Below are 22,509 nucleotides of genomic sequence, written 5' to 3'. Positions count from 1 at the left end.
GCCGCCCCGGGGCGACCGCCGCTCTGAGCTTCTGCCCGTTTCTCCTCAGAGCGAAGAGAAGAACCGGCAGCTGCAGGAGCGTCTGGACGACGCCAAGCAGAAGCTGCAGCAGACGCTGCAGCGAGCCGAGACGCTGCCGGAGATCGAGGCGCAGCTGGCGCAGAGAGTGGCCGCGCTCAACAAGGTGTGTGCAAACAAAAGCATTGGTCTGGTATCGATCGATTATCCTGATGATTGATCCATTAAAAAAAAAAAAACATTCCGCAGGCTTCTTAACCCTTTATGTACAATTAGAAAATACATGAAAAGATGCACATAAAAATATAATTAATTTCCTTTTTTGAAATAAGAAACTGAACATTTTATTGCGTAAAATGCAAAACCCACGAAAGATTAGAGCCAATAAAATAAAATCTGAAAAATGTCAGAATTCGGAATAATTCCTTAATGTTGATGAAACATTTGTGGTTATAAGTGAAATAATCTGCCAGCCGAACAAGACGTGGCTGAAAGGCAAAGACAAGATATGGGAAGAAAATTTGATTATTGTGACAAAAAAATAAATGTAAGATTTAAGAATATTTAGATATATTTTATCTAAATATATCTAAAAAGAGGCAAATTCCAAGTGTATACATCCAAGCAAAAATAGAAAGTTTAAATTAATCTCATGATGATAAACACCAACCAGATCATTTTATTTTGGTAGTTTAAAGCTCTTTAGATTCCTGTGAACTCAGTTTCATTCGCCGTAGTTTCGCCTGGCGTGTTCAGGCAGGACGGCTTTCGTGGCAGCATCGTATTAAGTTCCCCGCTAAGCAGCAGGCAAACAGACTCCCTCCCGCCACGCTGTCATCTGCACAGGCATGTAACCAATTAGCAGACTTGGTCCTTTGTGATAATTTGTTTAAGTGTTGCAACATGGCCGCCGCTCTCACCCGTCTTCCTCTGCGATCATTCAGGCGGAGGAGCGTCATGGCAACTTTGAGGAGCGGCTGCGACAGATGGAGGCACAACTGGAGGAGAAGAACCAGGAGCTACAGAGAGTGAGTCACGTTCTCTCTCTTTTTTCCCCCGTTTTTTTTGCGATACAAAGACGTGCTGATTTTCAAAAGATGGAAATCTTTGTCCTGAGTGTTAAACTCTCCTCCCACCTCCGTGTTTTTCCCCAGGCGAGGCAGAGGGAGCGGATGAACGACGAACACAACAAGCGTCTCTCTGACACCGTGGACAAGCTGCTGTCTGAGTCCAACGAGAGGCTGCAGCTCCACCTGAAGGAGAGGATGGCCGCTCTGGAGGAGAAGGTGGCGGCCATCTTTAATCAGCATGAAACACAGGAAACAACAAGAAATAAAGACAGGATGGATGGACGGATGGGTGGTTGATGGATGGATGGATGGTTGATGGATGGATGGATGGTTGATGGATGGATGGATCTTTGATGAATGGATGGATGGTTGATGGATGGATGGATCTTTGATGAATGGATGGATGGTTGATGGATGGATGGATCTTTGATGAATGGATGGATGGTTGATGGATGGATGGATGTATGGAGGATGGATGGATGGATGATTTGATGGATTGTTGGATGGATGGATGGATGAATGATGGATGGATGATTTGATGGATGTATTTAAAACAATTAAATTAGATTTCAGGTTTTTCCATGTTTATTTTTCATATTTTTAAAATAATTTTAGTACATTTTAAACCAATCAGCAGGATAAAGACACCATTGTTTCTCCATATTTCCCCTAATTAAGCTCGATGTTCCTCTCATTGTTTCAACATCCATTCTGCTTTGTAGCCGTGTAAATTCCCGTTGATGAAGAGTTAAAACCTTCCTTACAGAACGCCCTTTCTGAGGAACTGTCCAACATGAAGAAGCTCCAAGACGATCTGCTAGCAAACAAGGTGCGACTCCTGCATGCAGCCTTCCTGTTCCTCTCTGCACACTCGCTCTTCCTTTGAACCGACTGTCGTTTTTCACTTCCAGGATCAGCTGATTGCAGAGCTGGAGCGTCTTCAGCTGGAGGTGGACCAGCTCAGAGCCCGACCCGGAGGCTCCTACTCCAGGTCCGTTCGCCGCAAACAGAAAGTCTGTCACACAATAAAACAAAGATGAAGTTTTTATCTGTCTACATGGAAGCTTCTAAATCAACTGTATGAAACACACGATGGCGTGTTAGAGCCACTGTACAGAGAAATAAAAAGGAGTACATTTCCTCTGGAAAAATACTAAAATTTTCTGGAAACTACAAGGAAATTTCAGAGTTTGAAAAGCGGAAAATTTGGCAGAGAAAATTGGAAACTTTGAGATTAATCCTGAAATTTTCTTGAAAAGGCTTGGAAATTTCTGGGTTTGAAAAGTCAAAAATTTGCAAGAAAAACTCAGGAATTTTGAGATTAGTAACAGAAATTTTCTAGAGACAATAGGAACATTTCTGAATTAGAAAAGTTGAAAATTCATTAAACAAAATTCAGAAATTTTGGGATTAATCTCAGAAATTTTCTAGAAAAAACGGGAAATTTTTTTGAGTTTGAAAAGTCAAAATATTGCAAAATAAAAAAATACTGCGTAATTTAAAGGTTAAACAGAAACTTTTAGTGAAAACTTGGAAATTTCTGAGTTCAAAAAGTTGTAAGTTTTCTAGAAAGTACTGAGAACCTTTGAGATTAAACTCAGAGATTTTCTTTTTAAAACTTGAAAATCTTTGATTCTCAAAAGTCAAAAATTTGAGAGAAAAACCTTTGAAACTTTTAGATTAAGTTCAGAAATCTAATAGAAAAAACGTTGACATTTCTGAGTTTGAAAAGTCCTGAGTTCTTCATCACTTGGAGCATCTTCCTTCAAAACTTTCAAATCGCTAAAATCACTGATAACTTCTTCCGCTTCTGTGTTTTCCGCCACAGTTGTTTACACGTCGACTTACCCTCATTACATCACAAAATGGCGCCGTGGCTTTACACTCTGCAATGCGATGGAATTTATCGTAATTTGTGATAAATATTAATCATTAAATCTTTTGTGTACACAGATTGAAAGTAGTTCATGTTTTGTAAACAATGTCTCGGTTTTTTTTTTGTGTGTTAGACTCTTTAAATCCTGCCTGCCTATAAAATGCTAAACTTTAGCGTCTCCTGTGCCGATAAATCACTCACTAAACGCTGTCAGCGCTCACGTAAACTGCCATGATATATGTTTCACGCTCACTGCATAGACACCTGAATTACCCAACATGTATACCTGTCACTTTTACCATCTGTCAGAGCCTCCTGTCGACAGCGTTCACCAGGTGTCTTCCAGTTACACCGAGCTTCAGATTTTACCTCCTTTCTCCCACTTTTAAATGCCCTCCCACGAAACATTCCTCAACTTGTTTGTTTTTGTTAAACTGTCACAGACGAGTTACCACAAAAACCTCATCCACCACGAGGATAATTGGCCTTTTAATCTTATCTGGAGATATCTTTCCTTTGTCTTCCCTGCAGCCGCTCTCTGCCAGGCAGCGCCTTGGAGCTGAGGTATTCCCATGGAGGCGGGTCGCTCCCGACCGGCTCCACCACTCACCTGGATCCCTTCGGTAATGCCTCCGTCGCGGGGGTGGGCAGACGGAGCCACAGGGCCCGCTGGAGCACCGCCCATGAGGACTCAAGCAAGGTGCGAATAATTCAAACCTTTACTGTTTTTATTCCTCAGTATGTCTTCTTAAGGAAATAAAATGGCTTTTTTATTTATTAGAGCTCCAGAAAAGGAGCAACTACTGGAAAACAGTGTAGCTGCACTGCAAAAATATAAAATCTTAGTAATCTAGTGCAAATAAGTCAAAACTAAAATGTCTTGTTATAAGTGAAATAATTTTCCAGATGAACTTGTACTTTTCTTTGATCAATATTAAAAAATTACTTATTTAAAACAAGCTCCTGTTTCTTGATGAAAAGTTATTTCTAAGTTAGTTTTTTGTAATTTCAGGTTTACTAAGATATTTGCACTAAAAAGTAAACAAAAGTACAAGTATTCAGAGATTTTAGCTGTTCTGCTTTGCTAAATATAATTTTAAATAAAATATCATTTTTTTATTATAAGAGCTCAACAAAAGGGGCAACATTTGTAAAACAATGTAGTTTTGCAAAAATACAAAATCTTTCCAAGTTTCTAGTGCAAATATCTTAATATAGTTGGAATAACAGTAAACTAAATTAGAAGTAACTTTTCAGCAAAATATATGAGCTTGTTTTAAGTAAATAATTCCCTAATAGTGATGAAAGAGTAAACGTTTCACTTGTAACGTGGAAAAAATATCTTGCTATAAGTTTGATAATCTTAAAGGAACTAGTTATTTTTCTTATCAATATGAAGAAATCATTGACTTAAAATAAGCAGCTATTTCTTGCTGAAAAGTTACTTTGAAGTTAGTTTTGTCTTATTCCATACGTATTAAGGTATTTCCACAAAAAGTAAAACAAAAAAACACAAATAACTCTGAGATTTTGACTGTTTCTTTTCTAAATACAATTTTTTAAAAGAAATTAAATGTCACTTTTTATTTATAAGAGCTCCAGAAGAGGTGCAACTGTTGGGAAAACAATCGTATCAAACCAATAAAGCAAATGCATTTATTAAACGATTTTAGGTTTTAAACTTTTCCCACACTCAGTTAATTTACCAGTTCAGTCAAAATCTCACAAATAAATTACAGAAACGGTGAAATGAAGACGTCCTCAAATGATCTGCTTTGGGTTTCGATGTCCTCGATATTTTTGTAGCAGTGGCTGGAAAGGTGTCCCTTTTGTTGCACAGTTGTTTGTAGGCGACCTGCTCTTCCTGCTCCACAGCAGGCCTACGGGTTAATAAAGCTGTCAAACGTAATGACATCAACGGCTGACAGGAGCAGTGAATCAGGCAAATTAAATTTAACGAGTTGCAATTAGGATAATCAAGGAGCTACTGTAACAAAATCTGAGAATGTTTTTTATTCTCACCACAGCTGAATACACAATTTGTTTCTTAACGGTCATTTGCTTTCTCTTGTCGCATTCAGAAATTCAGATTTCTGCTTTGTTCCTGAACGCAGCGTCACTGGAAGAAGCTGGCTAAGTTTCTCGCAGTCAAGATTCACAAAAACAGTTTATAAGATTAAATCTTCTACACTTCTGAGTTAATAATGAAGAGAATAATATATATTTTTTTAAACTTGTTAATTTAATGTATACTACCCTGAAAATTTATTTTCTAATTATTGAGAAAGCGGCAGATTTTTTCTTCTTCCTGCTTTTCACTTGTGTATAGTAAGATTTAAAAGGGTATGTTTTTTGGTGTTGAATCCTGATGCATATAGTGGCGTAGTTATCAGTTGCTATGGCAACCAGTCTGAGTGCAGCGTAGCCAACGCAGGGAGCAGAAAAAAGACGAATACAAGTGGTTTGGAGTTATTCTTCAATGTTTTTGTGCAACATTTTTCCCTTTGCTGTGTGAAAATCCCTTCATGGCGCCTTAAAGTATCGTCGTTCTGCCCTCCACCGTTGTGTGCAGGTGCAAAATGTTTTGATGTAAACATTAACACGCAAAGGGTCTATAAAAAAAAAACGTATAAGAAATAAACGAACAGTTCTCAATCTGGTGGGGGCGCAAGTAAAGCCTGGTGGCCCGCCAGGATAATAATACAGTTGGGGAATTAAAAGTTGTACTTTTATTCTTGAATTGTGGAAAACAGAAATGAGTCCAGACACTGAAAACAGTTCTTTGTGTCACAAAGGCTCTGGTTTGCCTTTCTCTCTGCAGTACCCAGACTGGGAGAGCGGGGCTTTGCTGGGAACCGGGTACGAGCAGAGCCTGGACGTGGGCTGCTGCTCCGATGACGAGGACGACGGGGAGCCTCGATTCGAGCTGCTTTCCCCCAGCGGACAGACAGACGTGCAGACCCTGGCCATCATGCTGCAGAAACAGCTGGAGGCCATCAATAAGGAGATCAAGTATGAAAGAGGGAGGGAAGCAGGGAGGCAATAATTCAGGAAATCCCTCCCCACAAACTGCAGCCTGACCCACATCATCACCTACCTGGAAACACACCATCAGCTCTCTGATACGGCATCAGGGGAGAAATAAACACAGAGATTAAATTTTACGGTTCTTAAAACCGATTCATGAACATGTTGATATTTAAAGGGTCAACAGATAAATCTGAGCTGTAATAAAATGTCTGAGGTAGAAAAAGCAACTGGCCTTCTTCCTTTTTATGGATTTTTTATCTTCGTTGACCTTTAACCTACTTTGAAAAACACATGATTTTGATACTGTTGTTGTAACATTTGCACATAATCCAGGAAAGTCTGGCCAACATAAATATCAATTATTCACACACATATATAAAGAAAACATTTATTTACAATGAAAGATTGAAAGAGTAAAACTCTGAAATCTAAACTATTACTATCTTTGCAGTTCACTGTTTGGGAATATTTACAATAAGAATCCGATTGAAACAACAAAACTGGATTTAAATTTCAAGCAAATACAAAACAAACAAAACTTGATAAATAGTCTGATTTGATATCTTCTTTTGAGAATGTTCTTAACTTTCAATGTGATTGTGTTAAATATTAGGTATATATTTCATATATATTGACTTTTATGTCATATGTACATATGACATAAAACTATACATCGATGAAATATTAGACTCTGTGCCTCTTTTCGTTTCCACTGCTTCACTCAAAGGTCTTGTGATAAGATTAGTCTATTATTGATCATTTAACATAATACATAATTCAACAGAAAATCAAGACTGTTTGGTTATTTAATGCCTCTAGTAAAGTCAAAAATATTTCATGAACAATTAATTCCTGCCTGTTTTTGGCTGATTGCGCTAAAAGCTAATGGAGGAATTGCTAAAGTATAAAAATGGAGTTTGTTTTGTTTTGTTTTGTTTTGTTTTGTTTGAACCAGGCTGATCCAGGAGGAGAAGGAGAACACAGAGCTGCGAGCTGAGGAAATCGAGAGCCGGGTCAGCGTGGCGTTGGACAGCCCGCCCACACATCCCTCCTCTTTGGGCAGAGACGGCACTGGACGGGGCTTCATCCCGTCATCCATCACGTCCTCCACCCTGGCCTCCCCGTCTCCCCCCAGCTCTGGACACTCCACCCCTCGCCTGCCTCACTCCCCGGCCCGCGAGACCGATAGACAGGTACCAGTAACCGGTCCTGGAATGCAAAACCTCCAGCCAGTGTTTAACATTTTTACTTTACTTCCCTGTTTATGCAAAATAGCTCGTCCAGAAAGGGAGTCGTCCAGCAAAGCCGATAAATGTAGGAAACACAAAAATGGGATCTTTTAAAGGGGACCTCTTATGCAAAATTCACTTTTGCACATTTTTAGACTTCCAATTTGCTCCTTTTCTTTTTTTAAATCAGTCCAAGCACTTAAAAAGACCACCAAGTCACGTTTTTGGGAAATAAGTTAATATTTTTTGGTATCTGGAAAATGAGCCGTTTCAAAAACCTCCCGGTTGCTAAGTCACATTAAGAGATGGGTCATTTTTAATTACATTCACTTGAGCAACTTTTAGAAAAGATATACTTTTTGGAGTATTTTTACTACTATGTACTTTTTACTTTTACTTGAGTGATTTTATTATAAATTATTGCAAGTATCTGGATACTGGAGTGAGTTACTTCACTGAAGCTGAAAATTGAAAGAAATTCATTTAGAATTTTGTTATGAATAATTTTTTACTCCTTTTTACTTTTAATTGAGTAAAAACATGTTGAGTTACTTGAGTACAATTTTTGGTTACTCTTTCCACTTCTGGTCACGTTCGGCTAGCATTCCACCGCTACCTAGCAATCCCAGCCGAGCCCAGCCCCGTTACCTAGCAACCCAAGCGGAACTCCAGCAGAACGCCCGCTGGTTTAACTGCTGCTTGCGCTACTGGAGAAGACAAGTGTGTTTGGTTGTTGACTTACCATTCAGAAACCGCTCTGGAAAAAGTGGTTAATCATCAATAACTTTATTTTACCAAATTTTTGGAACGTTAAGTAGTTTGGTTTTACAGGGGATGAAATATGTAGGTGTGTCATAAAAGCAAAAACATAAAATCTTTCGGGGTAATTGCTTTTAATACGTTGAGACTTTTAAAATTGAGATAACATTTCACGTTCCAGAACAACAAAGAGGACGATCGATCTCTTGCTCTCCTCGACTCCACGCCTCCTCCGACTCCTCGCGCGCTGCGATTGGACAGAATGAACCTCACCCACCCGGGCGCCATGCTCGACGACCCCCGGGAGTTTCGCAGGTAACGTCGACAATTCACAACATTCAGCTTTTGTGGTTACATTTTTTTCTATGGAGCTAAACTCCGGCCATAAGATTTGTCCACCTTTTTTGGTTTTTTTGAAACCGAAAAAGAAAAAATTTATTTAGAACTGGAAAAAAATGTGTTGATAATGAAACTCAAAAAAAAAAAAAAAAAATTGTAACCGAAAAAAGGTTTTGGATCTGGAAAATAATTTTGAAACTGAAAAGTTTTGAAACAAGAATAAAATGGAAACTTGACAAAAGTGTTGAATTCTGAAAAATAAGTTTTAAATTGAAAAAAAGTTTTGGAACCAACAAATATTTCTAAAATTGAAAAAAAAAATTTTTGAAATGGAAAAGTACTTATGAAATTGAGAAAAAGTTGTGAATTTTAAAAAAATTCAAAAGTAATTTTCAGATTCAAGGTTTATTTTTTTTAGTTTAATTTTATTAAACTTTATGGCCCTAATTTACCTCCATATTTTTCTATTTACTGATTTTTTTTTTTCCATTTCCCAGCCTTTCTGCAGACGGCAGCAGCTCCAACAGCAGCCAGGATTCTCTCCACAAGTCCAGCAAGAAGAAGAGCATCAAGTCTTCCATCGGTCGGCTTTTTGGGAAGAAGGAGAAAGGAAGGTTGGGCCAACCTGGGCGTGAGGAGTCTGCCTCTCTTGGTAAACAATAATAGTGTTACCTCCTTCCACGGTTTTCTGTTTTTGAGTCGAGTTGATCTTTCTATGTCTCTCCCAGCGTCTACGCCTTCTGAAGACCTCGGATCTGGAGACGCAATGGGGATAAACAAGACGGGAACTCTTGGTCCGGCAGATAAAGACCGTCGCAGCAAAAAGAAGTCAGTGAATATTGTGGTGTTTTAAAGGGGACCTATTATGCAAAATTTACATTTTGCACGTTTTTATACTATCACTTTGGTTTTCACTGCTTCAGCTCAAGCACTTAAAAAAACAAACACCCAGCGGTTTTATGTTAATTTTGCAATAAGTTAGTGTTTTTTTATTGTCTGGAAAACGAGTCGTTTCAAAAACTTTTCAATAAGTCGCATTCCAGGAGCACTATGCCGTTACCTAGCATCCCCGACAGAGTTCCGTCTGTCGCCTAGCAACCCATACAGGGCTCCAGCACGTTTGGTCAGTTGGTTTTACTGTCAAAGTGTTTTGTTGTTGACTTACCATCCGGAAACTACTTGCTGCATTCTTGGTGGTTGTGCAGGAGGCTCCACTTCTGCTTTTCAAAGATGTACAGTTATATAATTGTGCTTATTTGGATTTAAAGTGACAAGAGTCCCTAAAACAGCTAAAATGTCATTATCTTAAGAATAATTTTGTGCCAAAAATGTCATCAACGTTTTGTGTTTCCATAGACTATCCTGACCTGTTCCATAATGGAACCATAATGGGTCACTTTTAATTATTTGCTTTATCTGGTTTTCAACCCTTCTTGTCTGTTTGTCAGACATGAACTTCTGGAAGAAGCTTGTCGCCAAGGACTTCCGTTTGCATCTTGGGATGGACCGACTGTTGTGTCTTGGTTAGAGGTATGTCATACTCAAATTCTAATAAATTCATGGATTATTAAGCACAATTTTATGTCTAATTGTGTCACTTCCTTCCAGCTGTGGGTCGGTATGCCCGCCTGGTACGTAGCGGCGTGTCGTGCTAACGTAAAGAGCGGCGCCATCATGGCCAACCTGTCGGACACAGAGATCCAGCGGGAGATCGGCATCAGTAACCCGCTCCACCGCCTCAAACTGCGCCTGGCCATCCAGGAGATGGTGTCCCTCACCAGCCCGTCTGCCCCAGCCAGCACTCGCTCAGTAAGGCTTCACTTTGGTTTTAATATCTGCTTTTATCTGTGGGAGTGCACCGTCACTGAAGGTTGTTGTCTTCAGGTACAACCCTTATGTTCGCTGTGAAAACACAAAATCTTGCCAAGTATTTTTTGTCTGGATTCTAGTGCAAATATCTTAGCACACTTGAAATAAGAAAAAAATAACTTAAAAGTAACTTTTTAGCACTATACAGTATGGAGCTAAATTGAGGCCAAAAAGTTTGTTTAATTTTTTTTAAACTGAAAAAGAACATGTTTAAAATGAAAAAAGTTTTTAAATTGAAAATGTGTTGAAACTGGAAAAAAAAATAATTTGACAAAAATGTTTAGAAACTGAAAATAACTTTGAAACAAGAAAAGATTTGGATCTGAAAAAATAATTTAGAAACTGAAAATTTCAGTTTCAAACCACTGACATATTTTGAAACGGAAAGAATAATAATAAAAAAAGTCCTTAATTTTTAAAAAATTATGTCAGAAGCAACGTTGAAAGTGAAAAAGAAAGTAGTGAAGCTATAAATACAACTTTTGGAACGTAAAAAAAAAGAAGCTTATTTTCAGTTTCAAGTTGTTTTTTTTCTTTAATCAGTTTCAGTTATGAAACAAACTTTATGGCCCAAATTTTGCTCCTTATTTTAGGAACTAAATTTTAAATCAATAATTTCTTAATATTGATAAAAAAGAAAAACTTCTACTTCCACTGGCAGATTATTTGATTTATAACAAGTCAGTTTTCCTATGTTCTAAGTGAAATAATCTGCCAGTAGAACTGGAGTATTTTCATCAATATGATGGGATTATTGACTTAAACAAGCTCCCGTATCTTGCTGAAAACATTCTTGTGAGTTAGCTTTGTCTTATTTCAAGAACACTAAGATATTTGCAGTAGAAACTAAACCAAAATTACTTGGTAAGATTTTGTGTTTTGCAGTCTTTCTCACATTGTTCTTTTTGCTTTATACACTTTTTGTTTGTAATACTTTGTTTTGGTTCACATTGTATGAGCTGACCTTAGCAGTCTTGTAAAAACTTTTTCTGTGAGTTTTCTTAGTAGGGAGTTGGTTGTTTTTGCTCTGTCCAACATGCAGCTTAGTGTTGCTCTTCATACTTGGTGCTAACACGAAGGCTTAGCGATCCAATAACAAGTTGACAGCTGCAGCTATGTGTGTTCACACTTTGTGTTGAAATGCATCCCCACATGCTCAGTTACCAAGTCTTCATGTAAATAAATATGCAGCCTGCGTCATACGGCAAGCACATAGCATGTTTTTGCTACAAAAACACATTCCTTTGTCCGAACGCTGACATATAATTCATTTTAGATTCTTATGAGTCACATTTACTGCAGAGAATTAAAAATACTTCAACAAGTTTGTGCAAAAGAAGAGAAGTAAATGATCGTACAATAATAATCAATAATAATCTTCAATTCTGTTTAGAATTATTGACAGTTTTCTGTACAATTATTTTCTCAAACATAAAAACATATCCCATACATGTATTGTTTGATATTGTTATGAAAAAATTGCCTGAAAAATGTGCATTTTTACATTTGGGATGTTTTTTTTTTTTTAAACTATAGCAGGGTTTGGCTAACCCATAACCCTCTTTATTTTTCTGTACTTAAACAGCATAAAAGTTAAATACATCACAGACTATGCATTAAAGCATGCATAATCGCTGTAGGAGACAATTCAGACTCATTAAAAACTGTAAAACTCTCTAATGTAAACAGGGATTTTTGAAGGCGCATGCTAATCTTAGCATTGTTAGCAGCTAACTGTTAGCATGTCGTAGTATCCTCACAGAGCTTACAAACTGTTTGAAACTTGTCTGTCACCATTTTACCCACTCAAAAATAAACCTAAACATTTTTAGTTAAACAAATAAAGTAATGGTTTTATTTTTTGTAGGGACGGGAACGTAGATCCAAAAATTCCCACTTTGAACATCCTCGATCTAAAGCTACGCCTGAAAGTACCAGAACAGCACCCCGAATTTTCTGTCAAATTTCAAACTACTCCCTGCCTCAGTTTATATTCCTGTATACATTCAGCTGCTGAATTAAAACACAGTTTTGGATTTGTGTGCGTTGTTTTGTTTAAGAATATCAGCTTGATATGACTTTCCTCAGGCGGCAGAAATATTAGCTTCATATCTGGTGAAAAATGCCTTCTGTAAACAGTTCTGTTAAACTCTGCTGCTGCCAAATGTCTTGGGAAAGTTTTGAAGATGGGAGTTTTTCTGGAGCTGGAAGTTTTTATTAACTCTGCCCTGGAATAACCTGGATTACCAGAATTCTCAGTAATGAAATGCTTGCTCTCCTGGACGCCGTGTCCTCAACCCGTCCAGGTCGAGTTCACACCTGTACGTATCCATGTTGACGAGTGACCAGATACAGCAGGACACCAGATCTGAACAACCCGAAGGCTACGAATATAAAAATCTTTCCAAGGTGTGACAGATCTGCCTCTGGCTAACCTTGCATGCACACAACAGGAAACACTACAAAAACAGAAAACCTTTTGTTTAGTTTATAATGAAAATATTTTATTGCACTCTAAATAAGACGAAACTAACTTAGAAAATTCCAAGTTATTTCTAGAAAGTTTCTGGAAATAATTAGATTTTTTTTGCTGTTGTTTTATTTGACAGAAATGTACTCCTCTTCTTTAATTTCTTGAACTCAGAAAATTTCCAAAAATAAAAAGAATTTCACTTGTGAAACTCAAAAATGTCCAGGTTTTTCTAAAAAAAAAATTCTGAGCTTTGTCTTGCAAATTTTCTACTTTTGGAGCTCAGAAATATAAAAAAGATTTTTTAGAAATTTTCTTAACTTAATCTCAAAATTTCAGAGCTTTTTCTTTCCACTTTTGGAGCTCCAAGAGTCTTCTTTTCTAGAACATTTCTGAAATTAATCTCAAAATTTCTGTTCTGTCTAGCTGTCTTAGACAAAACAGCTAAGACAGCTGTTTTCCAAGTTTCTTTTTGAAACTTGGAGATTTACAAGTTTTTCTAGAAAATATCTGCGATTAATTTAAAAATTTGCTAAGTTTTTCGACAGAAATGTATGTTTTATATCTATATTAGCCCTAATACAGCGTCATTCTTCTTTCTATCGGATGTTTTTGTTTTAAAGAAGATTCCAGAGGAAACTTGAAGTTTCTCCCTGATTGCTGTGGAATTTGCCGCTGTTGCCTGGCTGGGTTTGTTTTGGCTCCTGCTGTTTGCTTATTTTGATTGAAACGTTGGGAAACAATCATTCAAAGGATTTCACTCGACACCCTGAACAGATACTATCAGTTCAAAGAAACCGGTTGAACGTTTTGTTCCTGTAGGACGCCTTGCTGCTTGATTGATGGCTCCTGTAGGGAAATCTTTCACCTCCGATGCTCGAGGCATAAAAGGCAATCGGTGTTTTGTTTTTAAACCTCTCAGAATAAACGTCTGTGCTTACATTTTTTGCAGTCCACCAGCAACGTGTGGATGACCCACGCAGAGATGGAGTCCCTGAACGCCGCCACCAAGCCTCCGGTTAGTGGTGCCGTTTCCCGTCAGATTCCCTTTTTATGGTCAGGATTTGTGCATAATCGTCTGGTCTGGTCTGAATCACGTTGATGAGTCTCCCCCCTTCCTCCTCTTCTTTCTCTGTATTTGTCCCTCTCTCCGTCTGTCTCCTCTGTGGGCCCAGGCCATAGTGTTGAGCATCTCCCTGTTTCTACGTGAACTGCTTCAAACTAATTACCCGTTCACTAACACACTGTTCCTCACTTTTGTCCTCTTTTCCTGCTGCTGCTGCTGCTGCTGCTGCTGCTGTGACCTCTCCCTCTTTTGCTTCTCCTCATTCATCCCTCCATCCGTCCACACCGCTTCTTCCCTTCCCTTCCCCCCACCACTCCACTCGCTCCGTCTTCCTCTCTTTCTGCCTTGTCTTTTCTCTCGGCGTTGCAGGAACTGAAGGAGTTCAGCTGGGATCAGGTGAGGATCACATTTTTACATATATTTTTTTATTTTACTAACAAAACGCGCCGATTATTTTGTCAGTTTCTTCATCTGCAGTGAGTCATGAGCGCTCAGACGTGAAATGTAAAGCTGAGTGTGATTCAGCGTCGATCATCTGCGCTTGTCCCCCTCCAGATTCTGGCCTACGGCGACATGAATCATGAGTGGGTGGGCAACGACTGGCTGCCCAGCCTGGGCCTGCCCCAGTACCGCAGCTACTTCATGGAGTCGCTGGTGGACGCCCGCATGCTGGACCACCTGACCAAGAAGGAGCTGAGGGGACAGCTGAAGATGGTGGACAGCTTCCACAGGTACGGCGCGCCGCCAACACTGTAAAAAACTGACTGTTGTTCCTTACTTAAAACATGTATGCAGGTTTGTTGGTTCAAGATTTTTTGGTTTTCATTAAATTAACTGAATTCAGAGTTTTGATCTCAGAATTCTGACTGAAAGTCAAAATCCTGAAATTTAATTCAAAATTCTGAGAAAAAATTCCGAATTCTGAGATTAAAGTCAGAATTCCGAGAACAAATAGTAAAAATTCAGATAAGAAAAGTCAAAATTCTCAGAAAAAGGTTCGAATTCTGATATAAAAAAGTAAAATTTCTGAAATTACAGTTAGAATTTTTAGAAAAAGTAAATTCTTTAAAAAAAAAAACTCAGAATGTTGAGAAAAACAGTAAGAATTTCTGACTTAAAGTCAAAATTCTGTAATTTAAGTTAGAATTTTGAGAAAAAAGTCAGAATTATGAGTTTAGTGAAAATGTTGATATTACAGACGCTCTAGAAACAAAGTTCTGGAATCTTTTTATGTTAGAAAGATGCAATTTGTTTTAACGTGTTGAAATTCATGTAATTTATTAGTCAAAATTACCACTTTAAATTTCCCAAACTTTTATGTTTTAATGCTTTAGGCTTATAACTCATCTGTTTTTGCTTTTTTGTTGCACCTTTTGAACTGAGTTTCTGAAGAAACTGAACTTATGAATCACTGTAATTTATAAGTTTGAAGTTATTTTTACTCAGAAACTGAGGGCGTTTTTCAGGGGAATCTTCCCGTTGTTGCGACAGTGACGACTCGGCGTGGCGTCAGATCAAGGCTCTGTGCTGAAAGCCTGAAGTGCTTCACAGATTAAAAGCGAAGCCCCCAGTTACCTGCTTGTACCTGTTAAACTCTCCTGCTCTTTTGACCTTGCCCAGGGTCAGTTTGCATTACGGCATCATGTGCCTAAAGCGCCTGAATTACGACCGAAAAGAGCTGGAGAGGAGGAGAGAGGACAGCGTCCACCAGAACAAAGGTAATCTCCTCTTTTTAATCATCTTACTTCACCATTTCTGCTAAAATCCTAACAGACTAAAGCAATATTGTCTTTCCAAAAGCATTTATTAATAATTCCAGTATAACACAGGTGCTTATTCTTATATTACTCATATTAAAGCTTTATATTTGCAGTTAATTTATTAAATGCAGAATAAATGTAGATTGATCAGATCCAAACCGATACGAGTGGTTGGGTCACGCTAGAGAGCCAGAAACTTTGATTATTTATTAGCTTCTATTTTAGAAACAGGCCTATCAGGATAATTTTATGACTTTATCGGTGATCAGACTCTGCTCTTCCTGTCCAGATGTGATGGTGTGGTCCAATGAGCGCGTGATGTGCTGGGTCCAGAGCATCGGCCTGAAGGAGTACGCAGACAACCTCAGAGAGAGCGGCGTCCACGGCGCTCTGCTGGCTCTGGACGACACCTTTGACTACACCGACCTGGCCCTCCTGCTGCAGATCCCCAACCAGAACACACAGGTGATGCATTTACTGACCTAAACTACCAGAACCAAACATGGAGCAGCAGCGTTCAGCTTCTATGCACCGCAAATCTGGAACAAACTTCCAGGAAACTGCAAAACAGCCAAAACCCTGAGTTCCTTTAAATCTAGACTAAAACCCACCTGAGCGGCTTTTGAACCATAAAAAATGAAGCATTCATGTTTGACGTGTATTTCAAATGATGGCATTTGAAACATAATATTTATTGCTTCTTTCATAATTGGTTACTGTACAATGTTTTTATGATGTTTTCACTTTGAAAAGTGCTATACAAATAAATTTGGCTTCAAATTAAGGTAGTAGTTTAGGTATGCTGAACGTGTCCTATAGGTAACCCATAGCAACCCCAACAGGTACTGTAAACGGACTGTCAGTTTCCTGCTTCCCATCATCCAAAAAGATCTAAAATCTGATTGGTTAAAATCCAGTTGGTTGTTTGCAGGAATCTTAGATGCATATAGCGCCTTCACAAATTTTAATTTAAAGTTGAGTCATAAAAAGTATTTAAAAGACTCTTGTCACTTCTCTCCTGCAGGCCAGACAGGTTCTGGAGCAGGAGTACAACTCCCTGATCTCCATGGGAACGGAGAGACGACCCGATGAGGTCAGAATATTTGGCTTTTTGAAAACGTCAGCATTAGCGTCTTTATTTCACTTGTTGGGTGTTTCTCTGGGCAGGATGGAACGAAGACGTTCACCCGCTCGCCCTCCTGGAGGAAGATGTTCAGGGAGAAGGACCTCCGGGGCGTGACCTCCGACTCCGCTGAGACTCTGCCCGCTAACTTCCGTGCCTCAGCCATCTCCACACCCTCCGTCACCCTGAGAAAGGTTCAGAGTGACGGTGAGCCCGACCTTTCACCTCCGGAGCTCTCACGTTTAACTCCTTCACTGCAAAAATCTCACCAAGTGTTTTTGGTCTCAATACACTTGAAATAAAACAAAACTAACTGACAAGTAACTTTTCAACAAGAAGTAACAAGAAATGGTTTTAGGTCAATAATTCCTTAATACTGATTAAAAATGCATCACTTGTAACATTTTCCCATGTTAAAAGTGAAATAATCTGCCAGTGGATCTAGTACTTTGTACTTTGTAAGATATTGTGTTTTTACAGTGTAAAACTGAGCTGGTAATGATGCTAAAGCTAGGCTAACTGAGGCTAGTTGAGGTGCTGATATCTAACTTTTCATTCTTAGAGCCAAAAACAATATTTTTTTTGTCCAGTTTCAAAACCTTTTCAGTTTCACCACCTTTTCCAGTTACGATTGTGTTTGTCAATTTCAGTTTCAAAAAAACTTTTTGAACAAACTATATGGCTTCAATTTAACTCCATACTTTATCTTTCTGAATAGTTGCTTGTAAGTTAGTTTTGTCTTATGTCAAGTGTACTAAGATATTTTCACTAGAAAGTAGGCAAATAATGCTTTGTAAGATTTTGTGTTTTTGCAGTGTAAAACAGACTCAGTTAGCTAAAGGTAAGCTAACACGCTAACTTCAATTCTAAGTTTACTTTTAGCTAACTCTTAGTTAGCTAGAAGTAGTTGAGTCAGCTAAAGTTAAAGTTCTGATCTGTAACTTTTCCAAAAACAAAATTTTCCCCCGAGTTTCTAATTTTTTTTCACTTTCAAACCGTTTTTCAGTTTCAAATAACATTTTTTGAACCAACTTTATGGCCTCAATTTAGTTCCATACCATATCTTGTTACTTGTAAGTTAGTTTTGTCTTATGTCCAGCACACTAAGATATTTGCATTAGAAAGTAGACAAATAATAGGTGGTAATGTTTTGTGGTTTTGCGTTGTTTTGCTGCGACTTTAAAAAGTTTTGCTCACACGATGAGCATGTCAGGAATTAGGGCTAAAGGTGCAGTCACTAAAATATACAACCTGCTTTTATGTTACTCTACTATTAGCTTACTTCAGGAATTTGTTTCCTCCTTTAGCGGAGGAACCGACAATAACAAGGTGCAGGCTCTTTAAAGTACAGAAGAATGCTATAATCCCTTTAATACCTCCAGAAAGGTCACTGCCGTTACGTTAATGACGTTGTGTTTCTGTCTTCTGGTTTCCAAAGCAGCTAGCTCTGGTGCCCGGGGTGAATCTGCCTCAGTGAGGACGTACTCCTGTTGAGTCGCCGAGGTGAGAACATGTCAATTAAACGGCCTGCGTGTGGCCACTGGTTTCTGTGCTGATGGCTTCCACATGTGTCGAGCGTTTGAACTCGTCGTTTGATGCATTTTGTTTGCTCTAGCTGACCTGTCTGGGAATTTTAGTACATTCCCCCGAGGTCTTCAGTTTACCGTTGTGGTCGGGGGTTTCCATAAACTCCTGGTGGGGCTTGAGTGTCAATGATGATTTGGGATTTTAATCATTTCTTTTTAGCTTTCTTTTTCCAGGTTTATATTACAGTAATGCATAAACGTACTGTAAATACTTGAATTGGTTGTTAACCCAAAAACACTAAACATAAACATTAGTTCTGCTAATGCTGAAGCGCTACACCAACACGGTATTTAGCAGAAGCTAATGCTAATCCGCTAACTTCATTCAACTGAAAGTTTACAAAACAACTTTAGCGCTTTAGAATTGATCTGGAAAAATTTATTGTGGGGGAACAAAGTGCAGTAAATTACTAGGCTAAAACTTAGCTCTGCTGTTAGCGGATTAGCGGACGTCTTGAGTTTGAATTTATTGTTGATTTTCTGTAATCTACAGAGGATCAAATACTTTTACTTTTATTTGTGTAAACATAGATTGAAGTAGTGCTGCTTTTACTTCAGTACAGTTTTTGACCTCTGGTCACATTCAACTAGCACTGCGCCCATTGCCTAGCAACCCCAGTTGAGCCCAAGCAGAGTTCCAGTACATTTGGTTAGCTGGTTTTACCACTGTATACACTGCTGGAAAAACAAGTGTTTAATTTGTCTTTAAAATGCCAAAATTTTCAAGTAACTTTATATTTTGGTCAACCTGATAATGCAATTTGAAAATATTAAATGATTTATCATTTTCTCAGTACTCGAGTCGCTTTTTTACCAAATGCTTTTTCACTTTTGAGTAATTTCTTGGACGGCTACTTTGAACTTTTCCTTGAGTAAAAACATGTTGAAGTAGTGCTGCTCTCACTTGAGTACAATTTTTGGGTACTCTGAACACCTGTGGTCACATTCGACCAGCATTCCGCAGTTACCTAGCAACCCCAGCCGAGCCCACCCCCGTTACCTAGCAACCCAAGCGGATCTCCAGCACGTTTGGTTAGCTAGTTTAACCACTGTATGTGCTGCTGGAAAACAGAAGTGTTTTGTTGTTGATTTACCATCCAGAAGCCACTCTTTTAATCTTTCTAATGCGTCTGCTTGTATGTGTGTTAATAATACGTTAAAATGAAAGATACAGAGAACAATAATAACGAGTAAAGGTGTTTTTCTTTTTTCTCCTCAGGGCGCTGGCTGGATTGGGCCTACAGGACCCTCTCACTCATCCACAAAGAACGAAGCAATGACTCTACCAATTAACCTAAACGCAAACCTGGCCATTCTGCAATAACAGTAGCAAAGGAAAATAGGGGGAAAAATGACATGAAGAATGTATAAACTTGTTCTCAGATTTAGTGGGTTGAATCGGACCGGCTGTTTTCTCTCTCCGTCTAAGTGTCCGCCGCCGTTTATCATCTTACAGTCTCAAACATCAGAACGTCTGCTCGACACCAAGGGCCGGGCCAGAACCTGAACTCATTGTTTAGTTCGGATCTAGAGGGTGTTAAAGCTGAAAAGAGATTCTGGGAGACAGACAGATGTGTCGGAAACGACACCGGCGCTCCTTTATTTCCGCTGGTGTCCGGTTTCAGCCGGCGCAGCCCCTTTTTGTTGGCCTCCCTGATCCCCACCAGGATCGGGTGGTGTGGTAAAACACGGCTGAATTCAACCACCATTTATGTCCGACCACATCAGAGATCCATTGTCTGTTGGCACCTTGAAGGCGGATAGTGATCTCTTTTGAAAGGGGCATCAAAGGAGAGAATTTGGTGGAGCAAACTTTGTCACCAGAAGCTTTTATGACCCTTAAATTGATTTATGTTGGTTATTCAGACTAAAATAGATCCGCCTTTCACTCTAGTGGCAAAATCTTAAACTGAAAAATTATATTTAAGTTATTGAAAAGAGGCAGCGTTACTGCTGCAGCACTTATTTACTACATCAGAGTATCAGAGCCACGCTAAGAATTTTTTTTATACAAAAATAAAGTTGTGTGAGAAGAAAGTAGAAATAATATTAGAAGAATGTCATAATATTATCAGAATAAAGTCATAATATTACCAGAATAAAGTTGCAGTAATGTGAGATTAAAGTCTTAATTTTGTGGTAAGTCATGGTGTAGAATAAAGTTGTAAAATTACCATTATTAAGTCGTAGTTATACAAGAATAAAGCCATAATATTTTGAGAATAAAGTTGTAATATTTTGAGAACAGTCAATACATCAGCATCAGATTATTATCAGTAGCACCTGATGTATTTACAACTTTATTCTCGTAATATTTTGACTTTTCTCAAAGTATTACGACTTTATTCTGATATTTTAATAGATTAAGTATTTCCTTATTCGTAAAACCAAAACCAAAGTATAAGCTCTGGTGTAAATAACGCAAAATTCATATTCTGCACAGTTTCAAACCTTCATTTGAATCTCAACTTCTTCTAAAAACAGTCCAAGCACTTGAAAGAAAAAAAAACATGCAGGTGTTTTTTGGCAATAAAATAATTCTTTTTGGTGCCTTGAAAATGAGCCGTTTCAGAAACGTCACACTTTGCCGTTACCTAGCTGAGCTCCAGCATGATTAGTCAGCCGGTTTTACCTCTAGTTGTGCTATACAACGGCTGCTGGAATAGACAAGTGTTTTGTTGTTGACTTGCCATTTAGAAATAACTTCCTGCATTCTGTTGGTTGCGCAGGAGGCTCCACTTCTGCTTTTCAAAGATCTACAGATGTATAATTGTGCATCTGTTTGCAGCCATTTTTAAGTGTAAACATTGAGTTGGGGGCTGCAGCCAGCAGCAGCTTATTCGGACTCTCCTTTTTTCTTTGCTTGTGTTTTGGAACTACTGATTTAGATTAAAGCTATGCTATGCTATGCTAGCTAGACAGTAGCCTCCAGTTTTACCCAGTAAGAACCGAGACTCCCACCAAGTCACTATGAAGTTTCCACTGATAGTTTTTTATGAGGACGGAGCTGACAGAGAGACAAAAACAGCCAATCCAAGAGGATGGAAAGCAAAAAAAAAATGTAAAATGTGAACAGAAGTTGGTCATTCTACTGCACACACAAGCCATAACAGGAAGGAAACGCTGTCTGTGGAGGAGAGGGCAGCCTGAGGAAGCCCAGAAAACAAAACCTTTAGCCTCTGTGTTTACGATGCATGTCCAATAACGACAATGACCTAAAAAAAAAAAACAACTTTTTTTGGTAGTGAAGATGATATGAGGTGTCATTAAAAAATATATATCTGTATGATAAACCTACAGGGTGGGTTTGGGGCGGCTGGGCGGGGCATCTGGGGGGGCAGGAAACAAATTTGTAAGATGTGTGTATTTTTTTCAGTTGTATTTTATTATTTTTTTTACGATAACTATTTATTTTCTTCAGGTATGTATTGGATAAACGTATGTACATGTTCGGTTTCGTTCTTTGCTTCGTTTGGACGAGTTTTAAGAGTAAATATGAAAACATTGAGAATTGTCATTCAAATACGCTAAATGTGTACATTTTGAGGAACAAATTGTGCAACGATTTAACAGATTTCCATGATTCCAGTGGTAGTAATAAGATGAAAATATCTGAAAAATAAAGAATATTAATAATAATGACAATGATGATGATGAAAATGGTGATGTAAAAGCAAAAATAAATAAAGCAATCCAGGTGGATTTGCTGATAATCATGCAGTTCTTTGTTTTTATTGGTCTGTTTTGTTTGTTCTCTGTTTTTAGGACTATAAATGATACATTAATAGCACAAAGTCAGGTTTTAGATTATTATTTCTCCATTACTTTATAAAAAATATTTAATTTGGTATCTTTGTTACGCAATAACAGAAAGAGTCCAGCTGAAATTCCAGTGTGAAAAGAGGTTCAGGTGTTTCATTAGCTGCATTTCCACTTACATTAAAATTTCACAAATAGGAATTATAAAAATAAATTTGCATAATGGAAAAGCCAAACAAAACAAAAAAATCCCATTTTTGAATAAGAATGGTATTTTGCTAGGATGAGGTGATTTTGCTGCTTGCAATGACTTAGATAGAAAAAAGGAGTACATTTCTCCAAAAAGACTTATAATTAATTTCTCAGACATTTTCTTGAAAAAAACAATTCCTAAGTTTAGGAATAGTTCCTAAAACTATAGGAACATAAAAACTCAGAAATTTTGAGATTAATTTAATGTATTTTCTAGATATAAAACTTTTCTGAGCTGGTCAATTTTTTTACTTTTAGAAATTTTCTGGGCTTCAAATCTAAAAAATGTCAGAAATTTCCTAG

General features: G+C 38.1%; 1 protein-coding gene across 3 annotated transcripts in view; it reads left to right on the top strand.

Moving 5' to 3' along the window:
* The window catches only part of LOC102220290 (liprin-alpha-3-like), a 39,294-nt gene extending 17,379 nt beyond the window's left edge, over positions 1-21,915 (top strand). The window contains exons 11-32 of one of the 3 annotated variants that reach the window (XM_023349303.1): positions 50-184; positions 963-1,046; positions 1,173-1,304; positions 1,855-1,917; positions 2,000-2,079; positions 3,496-3,664; positions 5,786-5,976; positions 6,950-7,187; positions 8,164-8,297; positions 8,819-8,973; positions 9,050-9,149; positions 9,770-9,851; positions 9,930-10,130; positions 13,613-13,678; positions 14,096-14,122; positions 14,282-14,457; positions 15,347-15,444; positions 15,776-15,951; positions 16,511-16,579; positions 16,654-16,816; positions 18,048-18,112; positions 19,415-21,915. In XM_023349303.1, the coding sequence (XP_023205071.1) occupies positions 50-184; positions 963-1,046; positions 1,173-1,304; positions 1,855-1,917; positions 2,000-2,079; positions 3,496-3,664; positions 5,786-5,976; positions 6,950-7,187; positions 8,164-8,297; positions 8,819-8,973; positions 9,050-9,149; positions 9,770-9,851; positions 9,930-10,130; positions 13,613-13,678; positions 14,096-14,122; positions 14,282-14,457; positions 15,347-15,444; positions 15,776-15,951; positions 16,511-16,579; positions 16,654-16,816; positions 18,048-18,103 (2,595 nt within the window). In that variant the 3' untranslated portion in view covers positions 18,104-18,112; positions 19,415-21,915. Of the gene's footprint in view, positions 1-49; positions 185-962; positions 1,047-1,172; positions 1,305-1,854; positions 1,918-1,999; positions 2,080-3,495; positions 3,665-5,785; positions 5,977-6,949; positions 7,188-8,163; positions 8,298-8,818; positions 8,974-9,049; positions 9,150-9,769; positions 9,852-9,929; positions 10,131-13,612; positions 13,679-13,835; positions 14,123-14,281; positions 14,458-15,346; positions 15,445-15,775; positions 15,952-16,510; positions 16,580-16,653; positions 16,817-18,047; positions 18,113-19,414 lie in introns of those variants that run through there. The other 2 variants (XM_023349304.1, XM_023349305.1) reach the window with 2 other exon arrangements.
* Positions 21,916-22,509: the final 594 nt, after the last annotated feature.

Source organism: Xiphophorus maculatus, chromosome 16 (genome assembly GCF_002775205.1).
Source record: "Xiphophorus maculatus strain JP 163 A chromosome 16, X_maculatus-5.0-male, whole genome shotgun sequence".
Lineage (NCBI taxonomy): Eukaryota > Metazoa > Chordata > Actinopteri > Cyprinodontiformes > Poeciliidae > Xiphophorus > Xiphophorus maculatus.
The sequence above is the reverse complement of the archived record's forward strand: the minus strand, read 5'-3'. Positions and strand labels throughout refer to the sequence as shown.